The sequence below is a fragment of the Camelus dromedarius genome, chromosome 7, assembly GCF_036321535.1.
Source record: "Camelus dromedarius isolate mCamDro1 chromosome 7, mCamDro1.pat, whole genome shotgun sequence".
Lineage (NCBI taxonomy): Eukaryota > Metazoa > Chordata > Mammalia > Artiodactyla > Camelidae > Camelus > Camelus dromedarius.
The window spans coordinates 83355954-83380785 of NC_087442.1; the positions used below are offsets into that span (position 1 = coordinate 83355954).

A 24832-nucleotide genomic window follows, 5' to 3' on the forward strand; every position below is an offset into this window, starting at 1 on the left:
CTTCTACCCCTCCTGTTACTTAAATGAGACCTCAATAGATTTCCTATCTGTGCACCTTCCCTCTGACGTAGGATACTACACCCAGAAAAGGTCCTTCCTGGCATGGAGGGACAAAAAGGCCCTGAAACTGGGAAACCTGACTCAGATCAGTGATGCTTTCCGAGAACGATCTTGATCAAAAAGGGGAAATGCAAAAAGCAATAATAATAATAAACAGAAACCTCAATTAGAGTTGGGAGATCGGAAGGGGGCGCTCCCATGCCCTGTAATGATAGCACAGCCCCCTCCTCTCTCCTGGCAGCCGCTCTGCCAATGAAAAGCCGCGGACTCTTGTTTACTGCAGGCCTCCCAAATTCCTCTTCCCCTGTAAAAAAGAGCTTTCCTCTCAGTTTTTGCTGGGGACTTGCACATGGCTCGCCATGGTTGCAGACCCCGAATTGTAATTCTCTGTTGATCCCGAATAAACCCATTCTTGCTGGAGAAACAACTGGGAGAAACAACTGGAAGACACCCCACGCCAGCAGCACGTTCAGAAAATAGAGCTTAGTTTGTTCCATGTGCTCATTTCATTACATCTTGAACCGGGTGTGGGTGGGGGAGTGCTGGTCCGCACAGACAGGGCTCCCACTTGGGGGGAGTGGGGACTGGGGGCAGGAGGGCGTCTTCCACATGAAAACGTCCAGGGACCAAGGACATCCATAGGGTATGGCTTGAACAGCACCCCCATTTCCAAGGAGTGGAAGTAGGGGCCGACTGACAGGGTCAGGCATTCCTCTGCTCTGGGGGAAGGTACTCAAGGCCCAGGTATCTGAAGATGTCTTCCTCTGAAGTCACGTGGAAAATCGTCTTCTGCAACAGAGTAGGGGCTTCAGTGCCCCGGAGCCATCCCCACCACCACAGTGGCTTCCCTGAGGAAGGCATGGGGAGGCGGCTGGAAGGGCAGGCAGAGGCCAGCCCCACAGTGGGGTGCATCTTCGGGGGGGGGGGCAATTCAGACCGTGAGCCAGGGAGAAAGCCATTTTCTGCCCCCAGGCGTCCCATCCCAGCAACACACCTGCTCTGGATCAAACAGACCGTGGCTGTTCAGCCAGAGCCCCCTCTCCTTCCTGCTGAAGCGGCGCAGCTCCCGCTCAAAATGCTGGGGAAAAAGTGACCTTGTCACCCGGCCGCCAGCCCCAGGCCTGGCCCCCAGCAGCACACTCCCTACCTTGGAGCCGGTCCAGCCGAGTAGGGCAAAGGGGAACTGGCTGCTGGGGGCGACCACCAGGTCCACGCGCACCGCCTTCCAGGTGGGGCAGGGCTTCTGGCATCCCTCGACATCAGCCCCCGGGGGTTGCGGCAGGCGGAAAATGCAGAAACTCCTCTCAAAGGCGTCCATGATGTGGTTCTGCCAGGCCGGGTGGGCGGGGTCTCGCTGTTGGCTGCGCTGATGCTGGTGGTAGAGGACAAGGCCCTGGGGGGAGAGGAGGCATGGCCGGGCACTGCCGAGTGGGGCCCGGATCCCAGCAGTACTCCCAGCAGGGGGACCGGGGAGCCCCTCACCTGTTTCTTCAGGCAGCACATCACTCTGGGCAGCAGCCCTGCCTCCCGGCCCTCCTGGGGATGGGTGATGAGGAAGTCCACGTCGTGGCCCTGCAACTTCCCCCTGTGGGGGCCAGTCTGACTCACAGCCTGCGTGTTCTCCCCACTCCCTTCAGCGAGGGGAGGCCCACCCCAGATCCCTTACCCGGGAAAGGCCTGGAGCTGAGCCGGAAGGCACGTCGAGCCCCCTTACCTCCGGAAGCCGCCGGCCAGCGTGACGGTGGCCCCGGGAAGGGCCTGCCCCACGGCCGCCTCCACCGCCTGATGCAGGGCCTCGGCGTCCGACCGCTGGATCAGGGCGCTCAGGTCCTGGTGGTGCCGCAGGCCTGTGGGCAGCACAGCCCTCCTGACCCAGCTCTGTCTCCCACTCTCCTCTCCTCCCTTCTACATTGTAAACTTTTATTTTAAAATAACTGCAGATTCACATGCAGTTGAAGGAAATAACAGAGGTTTGCCGTGCCCTCTGCCTGGTTCCCTGCAAGATAACATCTTGCAGCCTTATTATCCATCACAGCAGAATACTGATGCTGACACAGTCAAGGCACATATGGTCCCTTTTAATGCCTCAGTTTCCCAATCCATAAAATGGGACCGGGGGGGGGGGTGATAAAGGAGACGTGAAGGAGATGGCTCTGCTACTTAGAACACCTCACTTCAGCCCAAGTCCGTCCCTCACCCGTCAGAGGAATCACAGCACCTTTCACACACGATTAGAGGAGGTTTAAGTGTGGGAGTCAGCACGTGGCAGAGGGTGCTCTCAGTAAGCGCTGCTGGCCATTCCTGTCTTTGCCACGTCTCAGGGAGGGGTGACAGAGTGGAACCAACGGATGTCACCGCATAACGCTCCACTGGACACACAGTTCTGTGTGTCTCACTTCCTGCTGACCGACCAGGCCACTCGCCCAGGCCCCCCAGGTGGCCTCCCCTCCCCCAGCCCCTGGGAAGATGTTCTAAGAGGCAGAGAACGAGCCACCTGCTGTCCTCACACTGAGGAATCCCGTGCTTTACACAGAACATAACTGAGGCTCAGAGAAGTCAGGACTAGGGGCCACGGTCTCCTATCTAGTAGGTGGCAAAGACGGAACTCAAACCCAGGCCTAATAAACTCTCAAGTTCATGTTCTTTCCACTGCATGGTGCCCCCTCCTACATGGGCCTCTCCTGATGAGCACAGGTCCCCACACCATCAGCCGGCAGGCCGGGGCGCCAAGCACCATGCTGGCAAGTATGCCCAGGGCCTGGGCTCTTCTGACATGCCCTCCCCTCCAAGGAATCAGGAGTAAGGGGTCCATGCCTGGTTCAAGTCCAAGTCTAACCAGGAGGCCCTGAATGTCATGGCAGCTCCCATGACCATGATCACTCACTGAGAGGGGCCTGCGATGGGTCCTGACTCCCTGGGTCAGTAAGCCCACCAAAGATGCCTGCCTTTCTGCCTGACACTGGAACCCCTTCCCTCTCACCCCATTCCCTGCCACACAGGCAGCCATCAGCCCGGGCCGTGCATCAGAGCTAAGGGCTCCGAGGCGTAGGAAGCTTTCAGGCCCAGGTGCTTTGAGGAATCCCAGGCCCCAGCCCTCTCTCAGAGGGCTCACCTGCTTTCTGCTGCTGGGTCAGTCTCTGGGGCTGCTCTCGGAGGTCGTCCAGGGTCCGCAGCCCTTCCTGGTACCAGCGGTCAGCCGTCTTTACCCCGACCCCGAAGATCTGGGTGAAGAGCTGTTCGGAGGATGAGCACAGCGTGGTGAGGAGCCAAGCTCTTAACAAGATGCCAATGGCGACACTGACCTGGGAAGGGCGTGTCCCAGGCCAGCACCACTGCAGCTTCTCATGGGTGGCCTCATCAAGTCATCGCGTGGCCTGGCAGGCATCATCCCCACTCACATTTTTCAAGTTTAAGCAATCTGCTCAAGGTCCCACAGTGAGTGCGCAGGCAAGGATTCAAATCCCGAGCCTGGCCGATGCAGCGCACCCTCGCAGGGGAGGGCAGGGAGGACCCCACGTGCTCCCTCCCCTCTCTCGGCCTCGGTCTCCTCTTCTAGGGAGGGTCTCTCCCCAGAACTCGGCACAGTTCTAGCCGGTGATTCCAGCATCCCCCAAACAGTCATCCTGACAGTCTATCCATTCACTACAAAAACCACGCGGCCCCCACTTACCAGCAGCTGGAACGTATTACCGTGGCTCTGCCTCTTGACAGAGAAAATGATGGGCAATTAACAACTGGGGGGGGGTGCCTTAGCAGGATTTGGAAGGAACGGTGTGGGGCGGCTGGGAGGGCTCTGCTCCAGGCTCACACACAGCCAGTGCCACTGTGTGGCCACAGGTCAGCCCAGACATCCAGGGCTGTGGGAACTATGCTGCTGGGGCCAACCTCTCGTGGGGTGGCCGCCTGCCCTTGCCCGGGTCTCCCACACACGGTGGGGGGGTGGTGGTCCCTGACCCCAGCCCTAGCAAGTCACCTGTTTCTTCCCTGACTATAGGTTGTTGGCCAGGGGCAGGCACCTGCCCTAGGCCAGTCCCTCAGAGCCCCGCCTCAAGAGTTTTGGGAATTGAAACAGAAGGGCAGTCAGTCCCAGGAAGTGATGGAGGCTGTCATGCATGGCAGAGGCACCTTCTGTGGCCCCATCTCAACCAGCGTGCAGAGAGAAGGAGGAACGGCCGGGCATCCCCTAGCCCTGCAGACCGGCTGTGGCCCTGCTCTTTTTGGGCTGTGCTGGCCACCTTTCCCTAGATCCCCTGAACCAGGAGCATAAGCTGGGTCACTATCACCATCAGCCTCCTGATGGATAACCTAATCATACCACGTATAACAACACACTTCTAATTGTTAACGTACTTCTCTCTTCCTGGACCTCAGAGCAGCCAAGAGAGCGCAGATGGCTCTGCCCTCCCCTAGAAGCCCCCCTTCTCACCGCCTCATTGACTCTTATGTTCTGGGTGACTTCCCATGGCACCTGTGACCCACCCTGTGGCGAAGCCCTACTTCCCCAACCGATCACTGATCTGACGGCCTCCAGCCACAAAACCAGGGTGTCAACAGCATGACCAAGGCATCCAGGAGAGCCTCGGCAGCTCCATTTGAGCCCAGAAGTGAGCAGAAGCCATGGGAAGGTGCGCTGTGGACACAGGCAGGGTGACACTGAGAAGTCCGTGAGATCATAAAGGCGGAGACAGTGCAAGGGAGCAGCCCTACACACTCGGTCGTCCTGGGCCCCAGGAAAAGGTTCTGTTTTGTTCAGTGTACTCTGTTTAACATGCCAGAGCATGGAACCTACTTGAGAATGTCCCATCGATAGTCCAAGGAGAACAGATGGTGCTGAGTAATCTAGAAAATTCCCTGTGCTCAAAGCAAGCGTCTCCTGGCCGACCTCCGTTTGGCGGCCTCGCGCGTCTCGGGTGTCGGCTTAGCTGCCAACTCCCCAGGGAGACCTCCTCTGACCCCTGCCTGCTTCATGGCGTGAACTGTGCTGTCGCTCGGGGGGAGGACCGTGGAGCTAGGCGCCCCTGCCCAGGGTGGGGGATCTGCCCTGCACGTACCTTCATGATCTGGTACCTCTCTGACAGCCGGACACTCTCCACCTCCTCACACACTCCGTGCTCCAGCAGCTCCTGTGGGAAGAGACAAAGCAACTCCCTCTGCCCAAGGACGAGGCAGAGCCCCCAACAGCCAGCAGGCGGCTTAGGGGTACCAGGATCCTGGGGGACTTGGAAATGGAAGACTTTGCCCAGGGAGCTTCCAAGGGGCAGGGAACATGGGCTATCTCTGGGATAAATAACAAATCTCAGGATGTGGAAACAATTGCTTTTAAAGTCTAGGTGATGGATTCAATGCGACTTCATTTCAAAGCATAAGTGAATTCAGAAGCATCTTTTCGTCATGATGTATTCGCCCAGTGGTAGGGGTACAAAAGCACAACTCAACATTCTGGGTCCTCAAACACTTTGAAAAAGACATGTTCGTGCTCAGGAGCTCTCTTCCACCATCCTGGATAGTCTGGGCTGATGCCAACAATGCGAGCTTCCGACCTGCCAGGCTCTGGGCAGCTCCCTTGGCTGAGTCCTCTCAGGGGCCCTGAGGCAGGTGGTGTGGCCCCAGTTTACACCTGAGGAACCTGAGTGAAGAGGGTGGCTGGCCGCACCCTAGGGCGCTGTCTGCCCCCACAGCTGGGCTGTGACCCACCCAGCCATCTGCTCTCACCAGCCTCCGAGGCCTCCTCACCCACCCACTTGTGTTCGTGACCCCGCCCTGCTGGGGGGTGAGCACCCACCTGGACGACCCTGCGGGAGTGTTCTCCGAAGTGGGGCAGCCCCTGCAGCTGGCTCAGGGCTGTGACCGGGCCGGGAAGGGCCTTGAGCACTGAGGCTGCTCTGCAGAAGGAGAGTTGGCGGCCCTCACTGCGGTCAAAGCCCGCTGCCTCCGCCAGTGTCTCCAGAGCATCCTGCAGGGAGGGGCCCATGGTGAGGGGCAGAGACCCTCCAAGGCTGGGACAGAGGAGAGCCTGGCCCCGTTCCACAGAGGCAGGGGACCCGCGGCTCACCGAGAGGCTGGTGTTGTGGTGTGTGAGGGGAGTGGGGCGCTGGCAGGCATAGGGCGGCATCCATGCTGGGCTTGGCAGCTCCTTCCTGGGCACAGCCACCTGGGATGGGCGAGGGACAGGCCGCAGGGTTGGCAGGGGATCTGGCAGCCCCCAGAGCCCTGCCTCTCCTGGGTGGTCACCTAGGGCTCCCAGGACAGAAGGAGCCGCCTCTGAGAGGGCAAAGCCAGCAGAGGCCTGGGGCAGAGGTGGCGCTGCCCTGCACGGCCGGCCAAGGCTAGGCTCCTCCGGCCACAGCAGCAGTGGTGGCACGACCAGCCTCCCCCGCGGGGCATTTTTCCCACTGCTACACATGCTGCACGTGCTCCACCTCCCGAAATCCTCCCAATCAAATGGGCTAGGAGTGCCTGTCATCCCCACCTCACAGGTGGGGACACCGAGGCCTCACGGCTCACAGCAGAGCCAGGATTTGAGTGTGGGCAGCCCAGCTCCGAGGCCACACCTGAGCCTCCCAGCTGTGCTGGCCCGGGAATCACTCAAGTGGGGCAGAGGCCATGAGCCTCCCAGGGCCCTGAGGATGACCTCCTGCTGGCCCTCGGGTCATCTCACTTGGAGCCACAGTCTCATCCACTTGGTGGTAAGAAAGGCCTAAAGATACTAAAAATAAAAATATATGGATCTCAAGAGAGTTTGCACCACTGGGGAGAGCAGAAGCGGGGATGGCCTGGCGATTGGGGCAGAGCCCTCACTGTCTACCTCATCTGAAGGACATGAGTGCACTGCTGCCGTGTCATCTGTCCCAGCTGAGTTCTGGCCTGCACTGGGGTTTTTCTGTGGCCCCCCTGACCCTCCACCCAGCTCACCTCCAGGCGGTGTCTGCCCTCCACAGGGACAGGATGCCCAGCTTCCATGCTGTCTGTGAACCAGCTTATGTCTAACAGTGCTGGGTGGCTGCCACCTGGGGGAAGAGATGCTATCTTGCGCTCCTGCCAGCAGGTGGCCTCCTCTGCTGAGGTCCCCTCCATCACCACGTGTGTCACCTCAGGGCTAGGTAGAGGGAAGAGGAAGGAGTGAGGTCCAGGGCCCTTTCCCAGAGCTGCCATTCTTTCTGCTCATCACTCCATATCTCCAAGCCTCTGCTCTTACTGTCCCCCCTCTGCCTTCAAAAGTCACCTCCCCAGCCCCTCCTCCTGGCAGATCTGGCACCCGAAATGCTGTGGTTCTGTTCCAGCTATAGTTACAAACCCAACCCTTTTTCGTGTTGATTAGTCTATGTTCCCACCCCCCAACCCCTCGCCAAAGGAGCTCCGTGGGAGCCAGGACCAGGGAGGTCTTCATCTAAATGCTGGAGACAGGCTGCTTGGGCATGAACCTCAGCTCTGCCTCATCCTTACTGTGTGCCCTTAGGCTCATCACTTACCTCTGTACTTCAATTTCCTCCTCTGCAAGGCAGAGAATAACACAGATACTTTGTAGGGCTGCTGTAAAGGTTAAAAGAGCTAATAGGAAAAGGGGCTTAGTGCCCAGTACACACCAAGCTGCCATCATCATTCTCTCCTGAGTGGGTCTGCCACATTCCTGGGAATGCTTAACTAACTAAGTTTTTTTTTTAAAAGCTTCAAAGGGACTGGCCCCTGATTCACTTGCTATTTCATCTTCAAAACCATGGGCACCTGCCTCCCTACTCTCACCATTGCTTCTGCAGCCGCTGTTTTGTTTTGTTTTGTTTTGTTTGTTTTCTACTCTTGGAGCCTCACTCAAGTCACCTGCTCAGCCCTGAGGAGAGAAGTCAGTTTAGCTAACAGGGCAAGATGAATTCACCTAAGGCAGAGGGACTGTCAACTAATGAGACTGTTAACCGCGGCTACACCCATGTGGACTTTTACAAAACCTCTGGCTTACATTCTCACCCCGTCCTAAGAACACTCCTGGCCCTAATTGCTAGCACCCTTTTACGGAAAGGAAAACTGACAGAAAGGCACTGTGACTATGAAGTGCCAGGGCTAACGTGGAATCCGAAAACCTCAGGCGCCCCTCTGCCCCGGGGTCAGCCGCGTGCGAGTCGTTTCGGATCTCAAGATCCTCAGCTGTAAATAAACGCCATATATGAAAGAGGCTGGTCAGCTGCAGAGTTTCGAGCACGGGCATTTCGTGCTCAGGCCATCACGCCAGCAGCAGGGTTCCCCGGTGCACCGGATGCGATGGCATGATGACACGGATACAGACGTGCCGCGTTTCCCCGCAGGGCGAGGCGGCGGGCGCCGCACGCGCCGCGCGCCCCCGTGGAAAGGCGGCCCCGGGGACGTGGCCCCCGGGCAGGCGGGCGCCGGCCGGGGGAGGTTCGCCTGGACCGCGCACCTGTAGGCGTCCAGGACCCGGAAGCCCTTGGAGAGCGCCAGGCGTGTGAGGAAGGCCCGGCGGCTGCGGCCCATGTGCGGCTCGGCCAGGTGGATAGCGACCCCGGGAAAGCGCGCCGCGGGGCAGGGGGCGGCGTCAGGGGACCCGACCCTCGCTCGCCGCCGTTTCGGTAGCATCCTGGCGGCGCCCCGAGAGGGCAACGGGGAACTGAGCGGAAGCCGGAAGGAAGCGGGAGGAAGCCCACTGACAGGGGAAGTGGCGCCAGGCTCCACTCAAAGAGTCAGGCCCCGCCCCATGCAAATTAGATCTCCGGGTGGATCCCCGCCCCTGGGCCGCTCCCAGCCAGTTGGCGGTCCCGGCGCCCGAGGCCCCGCCTCTATGCAAATAGAGCCAGAGTCCACGCCTTTTATTTAAATTACTCTCGCGGTCCCTTTCCATTCTTGGGACCACCCGGGAGGAGAGACCCGAGTCGGGGTCGGGGGTAAAAGGGCTGAGAGTGGGACCTGGGAGGGAGGAGGTGGGATGTTGGGGAAACCTCCTCGGCGCGGGTTTGGGGGCTCCGTCCTCAGAGGGCGTGGGGGTTGGGGAGTCGCTGTGGGTGGTGTCAGGGGATCCGTCCTCAGCGGGGATGGGGGTCGTCGGTCCTTGGCGGATGGGAGGGGATCGGTTCTCAGCAGGAGGGGCGTATCGGCCCCAGCCCCTGCTATTCGCCCCCTCTGACTCGGTCGGACGGCACCAGGGCCGTCGGGCTGGTGGCCTGCCGATATCTGGCGGCGCGGTGTCCCTGGACCGCCTGCGTTGGGCAGACGCGCGAGCTTGGAACGTGCTGGTGCAGCGGCCGCTTCAAACCCAAGGAAAGGGTTTTCAGCCGGATGGCGTTGGGACGACTGGCCAACCACTTGGAAAAATAGAAATTGGCTCCCTCCCTCACTGCTTGACACCAAAATAAAATCCAGATGGAGCAAACATTCAAATATAAAAAAGAAACAAAAAATGTACTGGGGAGTCGATGAATGCTTTTATAGCCTTAAGCATCACAATAAACCTGGAAACACTGAAGGAAACGAATGAGAAACTTGACTATGTACAAATTTCAAATGTGTTGGAAATTTTAAATTAAAAAGCAAACCGGGGCGGGGAGGGAATGTGACACATTTTGAAATTAAACCTAATTCCTGTAATTAAGAAATTGTCCACAGAGAAATAAGAAAAAGACAATGAACTAGTGGAAAGATTGGCAAGAACACCAGTAGGCAATTTACAGAAGAAATACTACTCAATAAACATAGCAGATCACCTGACCTGTCAATCGTTAGGCAAGGGCAAATTTAAAAGGGTGCCTTCACCTGTCACTTAGCCAATGTTTACAAAATTGATCACACCTGTCAAAGGTGTGTGGGAATTGGCAGTTTGTAGGAGGGACTTTTTGGAAGCCAGTTTGGCAACCATATCCAACAAAATGACAACAAAAATCACACTCAGCAATGGCTTTTCCAAGAATGGTATTGCCTTGAACCCCTAGATCAGGTTGGGAAAGCTGACATCTTGACAATATTGAGTGTCCTTGTGTGTCTCACCTATTTTCAGGCACTATATTTTGGAGTCTCTGTTACACCCTGTGGCCTCTGTTCCCACCACTCTCCTCATTCTTCTGCCCCGGCAGCCCTTCTCTCAGTGGGTACAGGGCTGTGGGAGGCAGATGCCTCTCGGCGACCACACCTGCTCCCAGTCTGACCTCCTGGGCCCTGGACACACACTCGGAAGACAGGAGGCCAGGGCTTGGATTGTGGCCCCTTTCTCATTCCCCACGCTCATTTCTCCTCCTACCAGCAGGGAAGGGGGAGCTCTCAGGGTTTCTGTAAGGGGATGGAGCTTAGTTCCCCGTCTGTGGGTTCTGCCTCTCCTCAGAGCGGTCTATTCCCTGAAACCGTTTCCATTCCTCTTAGTGTACTCTGTCTCCATCTCGGGCACCTGAGTTCTCTCAATGACCCATTACACCTGAATACTTAAAACACTGGGCAACCCTCCTACACTGTTGGTGGGAATGTAGTTTGGTGCAGCCATTATGGAAGACAATATGGAGATTCCTCAAAAAACTAAAAATAGACTTAATATGATCCAGCAAACACACTCCTGGGCATATATCCAGAGGGAACTCTAATTTGAAAAGATACATGCACCCCAATATTCACAGCAGCACTATTTACAGTAGCCAAGACATGGAAGCAACCTAAATGTCCATCAACAGATGACTGGATAAAGAAGTTGTGGTGTATTTATATAATGGAATACTACTCAGCCATAAAAAAGAATAAAATAATGCCATTTACAGCAACATGGATGGACCTGGAGATCATCACTCTAAGTGAAGTAAACCAGAAGAAGAAAGAAAAATAACATATGATATCATTTATATGTGGAAGCTAAAAAAAAAAAGACACAAATGAACTTATTTACAAAACAGAAACAGACCCACAGACATAGAAAAAGAATTTATGGTTACCACAGGGGAAAGGGGGTGGAAAGGGATAAATTGGGAGTTTGAGACTGCCAGATACTAACTACTATATATAAAATAGATATGTAAGTTTCTTTTGTACAGCACATGGAATTATATTCAATATCTTGTAGTAACCTTTAATGAAAAATAATATGAAAATGAATATATGTATGTTTATGGATGATTGAGACTGAAACATTACTCTTTGCACCAGAAATTGACACGTTGTAAACTAACTATATTTCAGTCAAAAACAAAAACAAAAAAAAAAAACCACTGCGCAACTTGCAAAAATGAGGAACACAGGGCTTTCCACAAGCCGAGGAAGGTTTTGTGAGGGAAGGGTGACCTTCAGTGCCCACTGAGCAGTGGGCAAGGCCACTGCACTGATGGGTGGCATGCCCCTCACTTCTCCTCACTGGACCACCTGATCACCGTCCAGCCAGCTGGGAAGCTCTCTATTGCCAATAAACCTGGCTTGGGGTTCTCAGGGATCTAAGTCCCCAGCGTCCTGCTGCACATGTGAGACCACAGCCAAAAAAGAATTATTTTGTGGGGAAGTGAGAGATCAGAGGCTGTGCAGATGACCCCCTGGCTGGGCCCTTTCGGCTGGCCTGAGGGTTGCAGTCCGCCCCCGTGTTCCGCACTGTGGCTATCTCATACTGGGTTTTGGATTTGTTATACCCAGATGTATGAGCTTGCATTTTTCCAAGATGAATCTCATCTGGCCATTTCCTGTTCCCACTTCCAGTTCAGAAAGGCCCCTGGGGCTGATTTTTCAGTCCTCATGACCTTCGCCAAACCTCCCCGTGGAGCATCTTCTTTGAAGTTCGCTTCAGTGCTGTTGGTGCCTGTCCTTGGCCTGTGGGGCCAGGACTCAGCCCTGGCCCTGGGGCCCAGCACCCCCGCCAGTTCCTGTCTCCTGTGGGCTATTTGCCAGCAGCATTCCGGAGAGTGTGTGGTCAGACCTTGGATGCTGCTGTTCTACAGCTCCTGAGGGCCACTGGCCCAAAGCTCTGGCCTCTCGTGCTGGCCCTGGGCCTTCCTGAGCCATCCACCCCCTCACCGTGGGTTTGGACTATACCTGGTGTATTGTCAGCTCGGGTGGACACAACAAAACACCACAGACAGGACAACTTAAACAACAGAAGCTGCTTTCTCATTGTTCTAGAGGCCGGAAATCCAGGCTCATGGTCCTGGCAAGGCAGGTTTTGTTTGGAGGCTTTCTCTGTTGGCTTGTAGGCGGAGCCATCTCGCTGCGTGCCCGCACAACCTCTTTGTGTGCTACCCGAGAAAGGCGGGGGGTGGAGGGGGGAGGCAGGAAGGAGGGAGAGGGACTGAGAGAGAGACCTTCCTCTTCTTATAAGGCCACCAGTCCTGTGGATTAGGACCCACTCTTACAACCTCATTTAACTTTATCACCTCCTATAAACCCTTTCTCCAAAGACAGTCACATTGGGGGTTAGGGCTTCAACATATGAATTTGGGGGAACACAATTCAGTCCACAATATATTTGGTATATTTGGTCCCATGGCTGCTGTAACAAATTACCACAAACTGAGCGGCTTAAAACGACAGAAATCTATCCTCTCCCAGTTCTGAAGGCCAGAAGTCTAAGCTCCAGGGGTGGGCAGGGCTGTGCTCCTTCTGGAAAGCTCTAGGGGAGGAGCCTTCCCATCTGTTCCTGCCGCAAGTGGCTCCTGGCATCCGTGGGCTTGTGGATGCGTCCCTCCGATCTCTGTCCCACCTCCAGTGGCCGCCTTCTCTTTGTCCTTCCCCCTTTCTTAGGAAGGAGTCACCGGTCAATGGACTGAAGGCCCATCTTTTATTCAGGATGACCTCATCTTGAAATTCTTATCTTAATCACACCTGCAAAGACCTTTATGGCAAATATGGTCACAGTCTGAGATTCCAGATGGGCATAAATAGGGGGGCAGGGAGCATCATTCAACCCACTACCCTGAGTCCATCACTCTGACCCAGGCTCAGCTCTGAACTCTGCTGATGGTCTCCATGACCAGGGCCGGGAGGCCAAACTTCCCTGATCTGCAAAGATCCGTCAAAGCTGCAGTGTTCAGTTTAGGACAGGAGCAGATGTGCTAGTGTTGGGGACTGTGGCTTGCCATGGGCTTGGCAGGTTACGTAACAGAAAGAGATGCTTTATTTTTGAGAAACCATGCTGCCTTTTCAGGAGGAGGTGGGTCCCTCTGATTGTTGGGTGGTGTCTATGTCCATTCGGGCCACTGGAACACATACCAGAGGCTGGGTGACTTGTAAAAGAACAGGCCTTTCTTTCTTACAGTTTTGGAGGCTGGAAGTGTCAAATCAGGGTGCTGGCAGATCCGGGGCGGGTGAGGGCGCTCTTCCAAGTTGCAGACTTCCTGCTGTGTCCTCATATGTCCTAAGGGTGAGACCTGGCACCTCTTTTATAAGGGCACTAATCCCACATCGGAGGGCTCCACCCTCATAGCCCAATCACCCCCTTAAGCCCCCACCTCCTAACACCAGCACCTGGGCCATCAGGGTTCCAACCTGGGAACTCAGGGGCGCACAGATGAGCTCTGTGTAAGACAGAGGTGGGGGAATTGGAGGCCTGGGGCGAGATCTGGAGTGGGAAGACCGGGCCAAGGGGCGGAGAAGGATCCCTGACTCCCTCCCGCCGTGGGGACTTGGCCAGAGAATGATGGAGAAGAGATGTGTCCTTAAAACGAGGGCTCTTTGCGTTCATTTGTCCAACCAGCCCTGACTCAACATGGTTGGCAATGGACAGGGTAGGGGAGGCGGGGTCAGGGGTCTGGAAGAAGTACAAGAGGGATGACTGCTGGCCCAAACGCTATCACAAATTGACACAATTGTCTACTCTTTCCACCACCAGTAATTCCATTGATATTAACGCAGAATATAACATTATCACAACCTTGAATGAACAGACCCAATGTCACTAGGTATTTTCCCATTTGCTACCATTATCATTGAAAGAAAACATAGATATGACCATAAGGAGGTCCAGTTTATTGGCTTCAAGGAGGACCCTAGGCTGGAAAGTTCGGCTGAATGCCCAAGGTTGTCCTGGACGGTGGTCCAGAGGGTGGAGGGTGCTGAGAGGTCAGATAGGGAAGCAGCAGGCTGCCCCAGGACACGGGGCAGGTCAAGGTCAGAGTCCATCCTTCCCTGGAGGAAGGTGGGACAGGGATTGTGGTAGCAGCTCAGGAGGGTGTCCATGGTCAGGGCCCCGTGTGGATGGAAAGGGATGGGACCTGACTGCAGGGGAAGGGGGAGGCCCGGTCAGTACAACCACTGACGTTTATGGAGGGCTTGGTACAAGGCTTGACATTTGTTCTGTTACGTTTATATTCTCTTACCTTATTTCCCCCATTTCACAGATGGAAAAACTGAGACTTAGCACCCAAGTACTCCTTCCAAGGTTACAGCGCACACAGAGTCACAACTCTGATTTAAATACCGACTGTCTGTCTCTCAACCATTAACTCAACACAATCGTGTTGTGTGCCTAGCTCTGCTCTAAGTGCAGGGAGTAGAGTGTACCAGACATACAGAAACCCCTGCCTCCACTGAAATTTTTGTAGAGGCAAGACAGATAGACCAATAAAGAGAACGCACACTGTGCCCGGCGGTGCCACGGGGCATAGCAGGCATGGCGGCACGAATCCCTCCCACATGCACACCCTTTTCCAATCGTGCCTCTGATGCTCTCCCTGGCAAGAGGTGGGGTCTAGTCCCCTCCTCTTAATTCATGGCCCTGGGACATGCTCTGACCAACAGGATGCAGCAGAAGCAACATTGTGGGACCTCTGGGCTTAGCCTGACGAGAGCTTGCAGCTTCCATTCTGCCCTCTTGGAAGACAGCTGCCACAGAAAGAAGCCTGGGCTGGACTATGGGTGATGAGAGTCACGTGAACAGAGAACCAAGATGCCCGCGGGCTGCAATTCTAGGGGAAGGGGACATCTGAGTGATGACCTCTCTGGGGTAAGGTGAGCCCACTTGGGATCTGGGTGAAGTCTCGCAGAGGGAGCAGTGAGGCTGTGTCAGGCTCTTCCAAGTAAGAACAAGGAGCTGTGTGGCTGGTGTGGAGTGGGCGGGGGGGGGGGGGGCGCAGGACGGGATGCCCGTCAGCCACTGAAAGGACTTTGACTTTTACCCAGAACTTTGAACAGAGGGCGGATGTGATCCCACTCAGCTTTCACAAGACCCCCCACTGCCGCCCCGCTGTTGTCTGGAGAGCAGATGGAGGGGCAAGGGCAGAAGCCAGGAGACCCCTCTGAGCCTGGCGGAGTAGAGGATGACTGGACCAGGGTGAAGTGTGTGAGTAGAACAGACCAGACTGGTTAGTGGGTCAGATCTGGCTGCCTGAGAGAAAGAGGAGGGATTTGCTCCAGCCACAGGAAGGCTGCGATTGCCATGCCTTGAGATGGGGCAGCCTGTGGGGAGCCCAGGAGTGGGGCTGCAAACAGGTCCCCTGAGATGCCGTAGAAACCAAGGTGAGAATCCAGCCTGACAGCCGCGGCCAGCACCCTGGGAGGGGCACGGTCTACAGCTACAAGCAGGGGACCGCCAGTGGCGAGCAGATCACCCAGGAGAGAGCACAGATGCAGAAGACGTGCAAGCACTGAGCCTGAGGCTCCCCCACATGAGAGGCTGGAGACTGTCCCCAGGGCAGAGGGGAGACTGGGCAGGACGGGGTCCAAGTGGAAAGGCTTTCAAAGAGGAAGACTTGAGCCATTATATCAGGTGCCTGACAGGTCACTTAAGATGAGGACCGAGGGGCAACTGGGTCGCTGGGGTTGACCGAGTTCTGGTGGTGACTGCAGGTTGGTCCTCTCCTCGTCTCCTCCAGATGCCCTTCAACATCCATCTTCTTCAAGGTGATGCAGGGCTTCTGTTGCCAGTTATTTAAGTCACTTACCTGACCTCAGCCCCAGTCTCCTCATTTGTAAGCAGGAGTGCTAAGCCGCCCTCCACAGGGCTGATGAGCAAACTCAGTGAGAACTGACATTTAAGAAACACACCGGTCAATCACAGCACCTAAGCCTTAGTTGGATCCTGAGTCAAACCAATAAATGTAAAAAACGAAAATGTATGCGGCGACTGGGGAAGTGGGCACCCTGATGGATGTTAATATTGAATATTAAAAGAATCGTGGCTGAGAGTAATAATAGGTTCTGTTAGAGCAAGAACGAGAGGCAGGCAGAGGGAGTCCTTTCTTTTAAAAAATACACAGTGAACTATTTCCTGGTAAAATCATATGATGTCTGGGATTTGCTTCAAAAATATGTTGAGGTGGAGGAAAGAGTGAGACACAGGCGTAACAAGATGGGCCTGGAGTTGATAGCTTCAGTGCCGGAGACATTCGGCGTATCACCTCTCCATGCCTGCATATGTTGGAGATTTCAATAATAAAATGGTTTTCAAGCATGTGCGCGCGTACACACAGTGAGAACAGTGCTCTCTGCCAAGAGCAGTTCTAAGCACTTTATATGTGTCGGCTCATTGATGCCCAGGACATTCCTGTCAGTGGAGGACATCCTTCTTCCCATCTTGCTGCAGAGGAGAGAAGAGGCACAGAGAGGTCGAGTGACTTGCCCAAGGTTGCACAGCTGGTGAACAGCAGTGTTGGGATGCTTTCGTGGAAAAACACCCCTGCATTTTCCTTTCCTATCACACTACACTTCTGATACCCGATGTGTGGGTTTCCACACCCAGCTGGGTGATCTAAGTTCAACGCAACTCTGACACTGACTTGAGTTAGTACAGGGTTCAGTTCCCTCCCTCCCCAGCCCCACTTCAGATGCCAACCTCAAGTCTGAGTTTCTGCCTGTGCTTCTGACGCATCAGCTGTAAGTTGAGGTTCCCATTAACCCCCCACCCCCGATTTGATAATTTGTTAGAACAGTTCATAGGACTCAGGACAACAGTTTCCCTAATAGATTACCAGCTTGTTACAAAGCATATTGAGGATATAAATGAACAGCTGGATGAAGAGACACCCAGGGTGAGGTCCGGAGGAGTCCTGAGCACAGGAGCTTCTGTCCCCGGGGAGCTGGGGTGAGCCCCCCTCACGTGGATGTGTGCACCAAACAGAAGCTCTCCAAATCCTGATGATCCATCATTAACTCCATCTCCAGCCCCCGCTCCTTGTCCCAGAGGATGGTGGGGCAGGGCTGAAAGTTCCAAGCTCCTAATCACGACTTGAACTTTCTGGTAACCAGCCCCAAATCCTGAAGCCATCAGGAGCCCACTCAGACTCACAGAATTAGAACAAAAGTTCCTCCTTTGACCCAGGAAATTCCAAGGGATTAGAAGCTCTGTGTCAGGACCTTGGTTCAAAGACCAAATATTGGAACAGAAAATGTTCCTAGTGCTCGTATCACTTAGGAAATTCCAGGGGATTTAGGAGCTCTGTGCCAGGAACCCAGGGCAGAGACCAATGCATATTTTTTTTTTCTGTAATTTCACAGATGTGAACCAGCGAGCCCAGCTCTATCACAGACCTCCTGGTCTAAGTGCTTCCAAAACTCCCCACTGATTATGTAACAAACTGTTACTTGTTCCCTCTGGCAGGTCAGAGGGTCTGAAATTCAGTGAAAACTTACCATCATCATTTTGTACTCTGCCTACTTGTGTCTTCTAATTTATCTACAATGAGCACACACCACAGGCATAATGAAGAGCTTTGTAATAAGAAGAGTTTCCCCTAAATCCAGAGTGAGCAGCAGTGAGGCCAGTGGGGGTGCTGGGGTGCAGGGATGGGTGGGAGTCACCCTGAGGCTTCCCAGCCCCCACCTCTGTTTTTTGTTGTTGTTGTTGGGGGGGGCGGTAATTAGGTTTATTTGTTTATTTTAATGGAGGTACTGGGGACTGAACCCAGGACTTTATGCATGCTAGGCATGCACTCTGCCGCTGATCTTCATCCTTCCTCGGACACACACACACTTCTGTTTCCAATGGGCCACAGCTGTCAGGATTCCAGACACGGCAGTGAGGCTGGCAAGGCTGCTGAGTGTCCAGCCCAGCTTGGGCACTCGGGACCAGGCACAGGTATCCGAAATCCCCACAAGAAGCAAAGATTCACTTTGGGGGACGTGGCATCTCAAGAAGGGGTAGAGCAAAGTGGTCCCCACCGCATCACATCTGATCTTTCATCAAACCTGGAGGGGGTGGGGTCACTCTCCCTGGGTGCATCTGCCCTTCCCCTCACCCCCTGGTTACTCCCATATCCACACGGCCCTGTTCGTGGCCCTGGTTTCAGGAATGTGTGACCAGCTGTCCACAGGGCAGGACCCCCCCACACTGGTCCACCCAGCCTCCTGCTGTAACTACTCTCCCGTGGACCCCACTTGGATCCCCAGCAATCAGTTCCCAACCAGTAGCCTCACTGGCTCCTCCCTCGTCATCCACCAGGTCCCAGGTCTTGTAGGTCCAGCCCTAGCATCATCCCCATTCGGCATCCCTGCATCCTACGGCCCCTCTGCCCTCCCCACTCAGCTGCACGAAGCCCCACTGCCCACAATGTGCTCGTCTCCGGCTGCTCCTCTGCAACAGGATCTTCTTCCTTGGCAAGTGCAATCCCCTTTCCCTGCAGTGACTTGCCTGGCTCATTCCACTTACTCTTTCCTCCAGAAGCCCCCAAGTCCAGGTTGGGTCCCCTGCAGGTCCCCCAGCCCACTGGGCTGTAGCATCTGTCTCTTCTGCTGGAGAGAAAGCTCCCAGGGCACGGCCTCTCCCTGTGTGGACTCGGGGTGGCCATGCCTGCACAAGGAGTCAGTCTATGAACGCTTTTTCACTGGGCAAGTCGGCCTGGCACTACATGCATGCATCTGATTCTTACTGCCATCAGCAAGGGCTTCTTCCCAAGAGATACCCATGGTGCGCCCATGCAGCCTGGGGCTGGCCCGACCGAGCTCACATCCCCACAGGACACCCTAAGGGCCAGCTTTGGATGCTCATAGGATGGTGATCTCCCAGAATCCAGGTCTTTGGGATTCTAGACATTGAGTCTGACCCCTTCTCTCTTTGGGATGATGTTAGTACAAAGGACTATCAGAGGGTAATTTAAAAGGGGGTCAGTGTTCCAGCCCTAGGGTGGATAAGGGCTTGCGTGGTGTGAGCTGGAAGGCAGAACGCATTGCAAAGGCCCCCAGCATGGAACTAGGGGAGAAGAAAGAGGAATCAGCCTGGCAGGAGGCCACAAAGGGGGCTGTGGTGGCCCTGAGAAATCCCGGGAGGCTGGTGAGAGTGCCAGGTGCAGGAAGGAGCAGCTGCCTGGGACTGAGAAAGTGGAAAAATGAGTGTGAACAACTTCTTGGAGAAGCTTGGCTATTAAGAGGAGGATTGGGTTAGAGAGGGCAGGTGCAGATTTCAGCGCTGAGAACTCTGGGCACCGCAGGGGCCTCGGGGACATCCTGTGCATGCCTCTTAGACGGCAGGAGCTGTGGAGCTGGGAATGCAGCCCTGCTGGGGTCCCCGTCCTCCTGCAGAGCTGGTCACTGCTCACTGTTTTTGCTGGCTGGGCTTCTGGCTCAGGTCTGCAGACAAACATGCAAGAATGTGAATACCTGACACATGGACTGATTTATAAAATTGCTGATACCACAATGTGTTTTTAATTCTTATACTTCCCTGGCATGTCATCTCTTACACCTTCCTCTACCCAATACCAGGGTTTTCGTTGTTTTTACACCTTCCTAAGATCTTAGTGATCTTACCAGATATGAGAATAACATTCTCTGTAGCAGGTTATTATTCCTCGGTATCTAGTATCTCATTCTGCTTTAGTAATGGAACTCCTGACATTCAGCAGACGCAAGGCTGTCAGAAAAAAGGCTATACTTCTCAGCTGCCCTACAGCTGGGTGTGACCCGTGACTGAGTTCCGGCCAAGGCCAATGGAATGAACTTGGAGCTTTGTGTGAGCTTCTAGAAAGAGCTTTTAAAGAAAGAAAGAGACTGAGCTGGGATGATGCAATAATGGCTGGATCTCAAGCAGCTGTTTTGCATCATGAGCTGGAAGGCAGATGTTGAGAATGGAGAAGCAACAAAATAAAAGGAAGGAGACCCCGGGCCGGTCTTCATCTTGAAGCTCACAGATAGGACCAGCCTCAATTCCTGAGATCCATTTGGTGCTCACCCGCTGTCATGCTCCTCACCAATACCAGTGCCATGCTTTTTCCTCTACTCAGTTCCAACTAGTTCCCGGACTGTTGTCTGTCTCACAAGACCCTGTTAAGGTATTAACCTGCATTTAGCCATTTAATCAATATTTACTCAGGACTTCTGTGTGCCAAGGGGGATGTGGTAGTAAATATCACAGCCCCCAACCCTTGGTCTTGTGAAGCAGGCATTGGTGGGGAGACAGATGATAAACATCTGAAATAAGTGTTAGTGATTGCTGAGTAACCAACCACCCAGCTCAGCAGATTAAAACAATCACATTTATTAGCTCACCCGCCTGCCAGCTGTCGGACAGCTCTGCCCATCCGAGCCTGGCTTGGCCGGGCTCGCTGGTTTCCCTCGTGCATCCTGCTGGCCGGGGTGTCCTGTGTTGCCTGACCTCGGCTCTGCCCTCCTCTGGTCTTGTCCTCCCATGGGCTAGCCCGAGTGTGCTCTCACATTTCTGGAAGATTGGGGGGAAGATTAGCGGGGATACTGCAGGCGTTATTTCAAGCCTCTACTTGGACCCCGCCTGTTCGTGTCTGACTGGCTAAAGCAATCCCATGGCCAAGCCTGTAGTCAGAGTGGGAGGGGCCTACACGGTCACAGAGCACAGGGCAAAGGGCATGGGCACAGGAAGGCCACTTCATTGTAGCCATTAATGCCGTCAGTATAGCCCAATGGGTCCATATGTCAAAAGCAAAGTAGGGGAGTGGGATGGGTTGTTCTGGCAGATATAGGGAAGGGCTGCCCTAAATCAGGAACGTGTTGTATTAGTCTGGGTGGACAGCGAAGGTTGGGGTACACAGGAGCACCGAGGCCCTCTGTCCTACCAGGCACCTATGGGGTGGCCCCCTGGGGATCAGCTGCTTTGGCAGCTGCATTGATCAGGGTTCCCCAGCAAAGCAGAACATATCCACATAGAGAGGGATTTATTACGGATTGGCCCACGTGATGATGGAGGCTGAGAAGTCCTGCCATCTGCCTTCTGCAGGCTGGAGGCCCAGGAGAACTGTTGGTCAGTTCAGTCCAAACCTAAAGGCCTGAGAACCAGGAGTGCCGGTGTCTGAGGGTAGGAGATAGACATCCCAACTCAAGCAGAGATTGGGGTCACCCTCCCTGGGGAGGCCCGTTGGCTTTTCTTAGTTCACTGATTCAGACCAGTGATTCTCTTTTGGGAACGCCCTCACAGATACACCCAGAAATAATTTTTCACCAGCTATCTGGGCATCCCTTAACCCAGTTAGAGGACTCACAAAATTAGCTATCCCAGTGGGTTTCTGTTCTTTGTAGTCAAGTAATCCTTAATGACAGTATTCCTGGTACCACCTCCACCAGGAGGGTCTTAGTCTTTGAGAATTTTTTTTTTAAACTGAAGTATAGTCATTTACAGTGTGTCAATTTCTGGTGTACAGCATAATGTTTCAGTCATATATGTACATACACATATTTGTTTTCACATGCTTTTTCATTATAGGTTAATCTTCATGAATTTGATATTGGAAGAGTAGTACTCAGTGTATTTTAATTTGCATTTGCATAATTTTTAGTAAGGTCACCATTTTTGCACGTTTATTGGCCACTTAACATTTCTTCTTTCGTGAATTGCCTGACTGTGTCTCGTGGCTCACTTTAAAAAATGGAAACAAGGTCAAATTCCCTTTAAAAATGTAAAGAACTTAATTTAATGGTTTCCCTTTATTGAGAAATTACTATTTTTCAGGCACAGCTTTCAAGATTTATCTCAATAAATCCTTGTACTCTTTTCATGAGAGAGTGACAGTGTCATTATGAACCCATTGTACAGAGGAGAGAAACTGAGGCTCAGAGAGAGGCTCTGAGGCCACAGCCAGCTCCTAACATGTTTGCTTTCTGACCTAGATATGCAGATCTGTTTCCAGTGTTTTGTTTGCCTTTTAATTTCACTTTCAGGATATTTTGAACAGAAAGCTAGAGCTTTCGTGCGACCAAAATTCTCCATCCTTCTGCAGTTTCTGCCCGAAAGACTTCCCCCGTGAAGATTATAAGCCCAGATTCTTGAGGTGGGTATAGCTCAGTGGTAGCACGCATGCCTAGTGCACACAAGGTTCAATCTCTCAGTACCTCCATTAAAACAAATAAATAAACCTAATTACCCACCCCACCCCCGAAATAAGCACAGATTCCTATTCCTATGTTTTCTTTTACTACTTCGATGGTTTCTCTGTTAACATCTACATCTTTAATCCATCGGGAGTCAATTTAGATGAAGGTGGGAGGAACAGTCAACATTCCTTTTCCACTAGAGCCTGTTTGGAATCGAACAACCCTTATTCTAACACTGGCTGATTGTCACATGACGCTGCCACACACCCTTGCCCTCATCCCTGTCTGCGGGCTGCAGAATTACTCAGACCCTGGAAGCCCGCCTCCCGCCCCCTCAGCCCATCAGCCCCCCTGTGGCTGCAGTGACCACCCCCCTCAGTCTCCCCAGGGGCTGGGTCCTGCGGTGAGTGGAAGGAATTCGGGTGAACTCTGCTCACTCAGCAGTCCAGGCCTGGGGGAGTTGGGCGGGGGCACCGGACTGTGGAAAATCACATGTGGTTTTCAAGTTGTCAGAAACCAGGAAAATCATTCTGCCAGTTGTGCGGATGGCTAGACGCTGTCTGGGAGACCCCAGGTCCCGTGGCTCTGGGAGCCGCCCACCTTGTGAGCTGAGCAGCCTTATCCCCGGGTAACGTCCAGACTGCAGGCGGGAGAGGGCCTCTCCTGAGAAGGAGGAGCGGAGGGGCGGGATGGACCTGGGTCCTTCTCCTTTGGTCCCTGGAGGCAGACTCAGGACTCCAGGAGACTGGGAGGGTCTCTTCCAGGCCTCCCGGGTTCTGCTACTCCAGTCCCAGTGCTCTGTGGCTGCCCCAGTTAGAACTGGGACACACTGGCCGAGACACCAGGGTGGCTCCTGGTAATGCCAGGCCTCAGCAGGAGGAGCTGGTGCCCCCATGGCCTGATGCCAGAGGCTGTGTAACAGGGATGGAAAGAGCATTCAGTCTGGCCACACAGACATGCCATCACTGACATGCTGTGACCTGGGCATGTCACTTCTCCCTGGGCCTCAGATTCCTCCCTGGAAAATGGGGAAAGATGGTGCCTGCACTCAACAAGCATTAATCACCATCACTGCCCAGCCTACTGCCCACATGGGACGGGACCTGAGACAAGGGCAACTGACATGAGGACTCTTAGCCTGGGGGGGGCAGAGTCTCCCCCACTGGGGCCCCCTCTTTCCCTTTCTCCCATAGGGCAGGACTCCACTTCCTGGTGGGAGGCCATTGCCCTCCCTTGTGCCCTCTGCTCCAGGGCGTCCAGTTGCTAACTTCCTGTTTGCCCTGGCCTGAATGTCTTCAGAGGAAGGCCACCCCAGGAAGGCCTGGACCTTGTTGAAAGCTCCATGGAGACCTGCCAGTGAGCAAACGAGCTGCATAGTCACAAACTCACAGATGTGTGTACACGATGGGGACCCAGGAGGTGAGGGGACTGAAGCTGTGGCAGGGTGGGGACTGGGAGGTGGAGAGCAATGACATCATGGACTTTTGGGACTCAGGGACCTGGGATGAGACAGCCTCCTGCTGACATGGCAGGCAGTCCTGGCAGGACAGCTGGGGACATCTTTTCAGGCACTTGGAAAGCTGAGATGTGGTGCCCCTGGGTGCAGAGATTTGGCTGAAACCTTTAGAAGGATGAGTTCCCTGTGAAGCCCAGAGCGTGGCTCTTCCCTTTCGGGGCCGTATTTAAGGAGAGGCCACCTAGGGTTCGGGGCATCCCCCCCGAGGGACCCCTGCATCCCCTGGACGTGCAGATTGAGTGCTTGGATGGGGCCTGTCCATCTCCGTCTCTCCGTGTCATGGGGAGATGTGGTCATTACATTTGTAGGACCGGAACCCTGAGGTCTGGAGAGGGGAGGGGGCCACGGTCACCTGGGGCCCACCCAGGGATGGGACTGACCCTCATACCTCCCAAGGCTCTGGCCAGAGTTGCCCGGAGACCCAAACTGTCAGATCTGCAAAGACAGAAAGTAACCTTGCCTGACTGCACTGGCTGAATGAGAGGGGCTCCCTATCAGGGGCGGGGGAGTCTCCAGTAGTCCTAGAGCCACCCCCCACCCTCCACCGCTTACAGCCTGAGAAAACCAAGTTATTTAAGGTCACAGTTTTAAATGTCTTCCCTCTCCCTCCTGTGGGACTGACCCCTCTACAGTGGGAAGAGGGTGGGTTCCATTCCTTCCCATTTCTGCTCCACCTGCTCACCCCCCTCCCAATACGGGAGCTTCTGGCCCCCCACCCCGCTGCGCCAGGGCATTATTGGAAGGAGCAAAGTGGCCCCACGTGATAGCTTTGCCTACCTGTCCCCTCACCCCCACCTCACCCTTCACTGCACCTATTCCTTCCAGATGGGCCTCACTGCAGCCCCTGCTCCTGTCCCCAAGTGGGGGCAACCCCTCCAGCTCTCTCTCCTGGGGACCGCCCACCCTGGCAGGCTGCCCTCCTGGCATGATTCTTTCTCAATGGCCCTCAGAGATGAGCTCTTGTCCATTGAGCTAAACAGCACTCACCCCAGCCCAATCAGGGGTCAGGGCGCAGGCCACGCCCCCTTCTCGCCATGCCACGCCCCCTTCTCGCCCGTCAGTGGGCTCCACCGGCCTGACCCTGACAAGGCTGCA

At 54.5% G+C, this 24832-nt stretch overlaps 1 protein-coding gene across 8 annotated transcripts; it reads right to left on the bottom strand.

Moving 5' to 3' along the window:
- Nucleotides 1–547: 547 nt before the first annotated feature.
- Nucleotides 548–8711, bottom strand: POLM (DNA polymerase mu). Of its 8 annotated transcripts, none has more exons than XM_031454606.2 (11): nucleotides 8468–8710; nucleotides 6973–7156; nucleotides 6113–6211; nucleotides 5843–6013; nucleotides 5112–5183; nucleotides 3173–3293; nucleotides 1775–1907; nucleotides 1543–1645; nucleotides 1208–1453; nucleotides 1055–1138; nucleotides 548–908 (listed from the first exon to the last, which is right to left on the bottom strand). In XM_031454606.2, the coding sequence occupies exons 1-11, from the start codon at nucleotides 8641–8643 to the stop codon at nucleotides 831–833; spliced, it is 1467 nt and encodes a 488-aa protein (XP_031310466.1). In that variant the 5' UTR covers nucleotides 8644–8710; the 3' UTR covers nucleotides 548–830. The 8 variants fall into 8 exon arrangements, with proteins under 8 accessions (XP_031310466.1, XP_031310465.1, XP_031310468.1 ...); XM_031454605.2 differs by having other exon boundaries at nucleotides 548–849; nucleotides 8468–8709; XM_031454608.2 differs by lacking the exon at nucleotides 8468–8710 and adding an exon at nucleotides 7530–8457 and having other exon boundaries at nucleotides 548–849.
- Between the last annotated feature and the right edge of the window lie 16121 nt (nucleotides 8712–24832).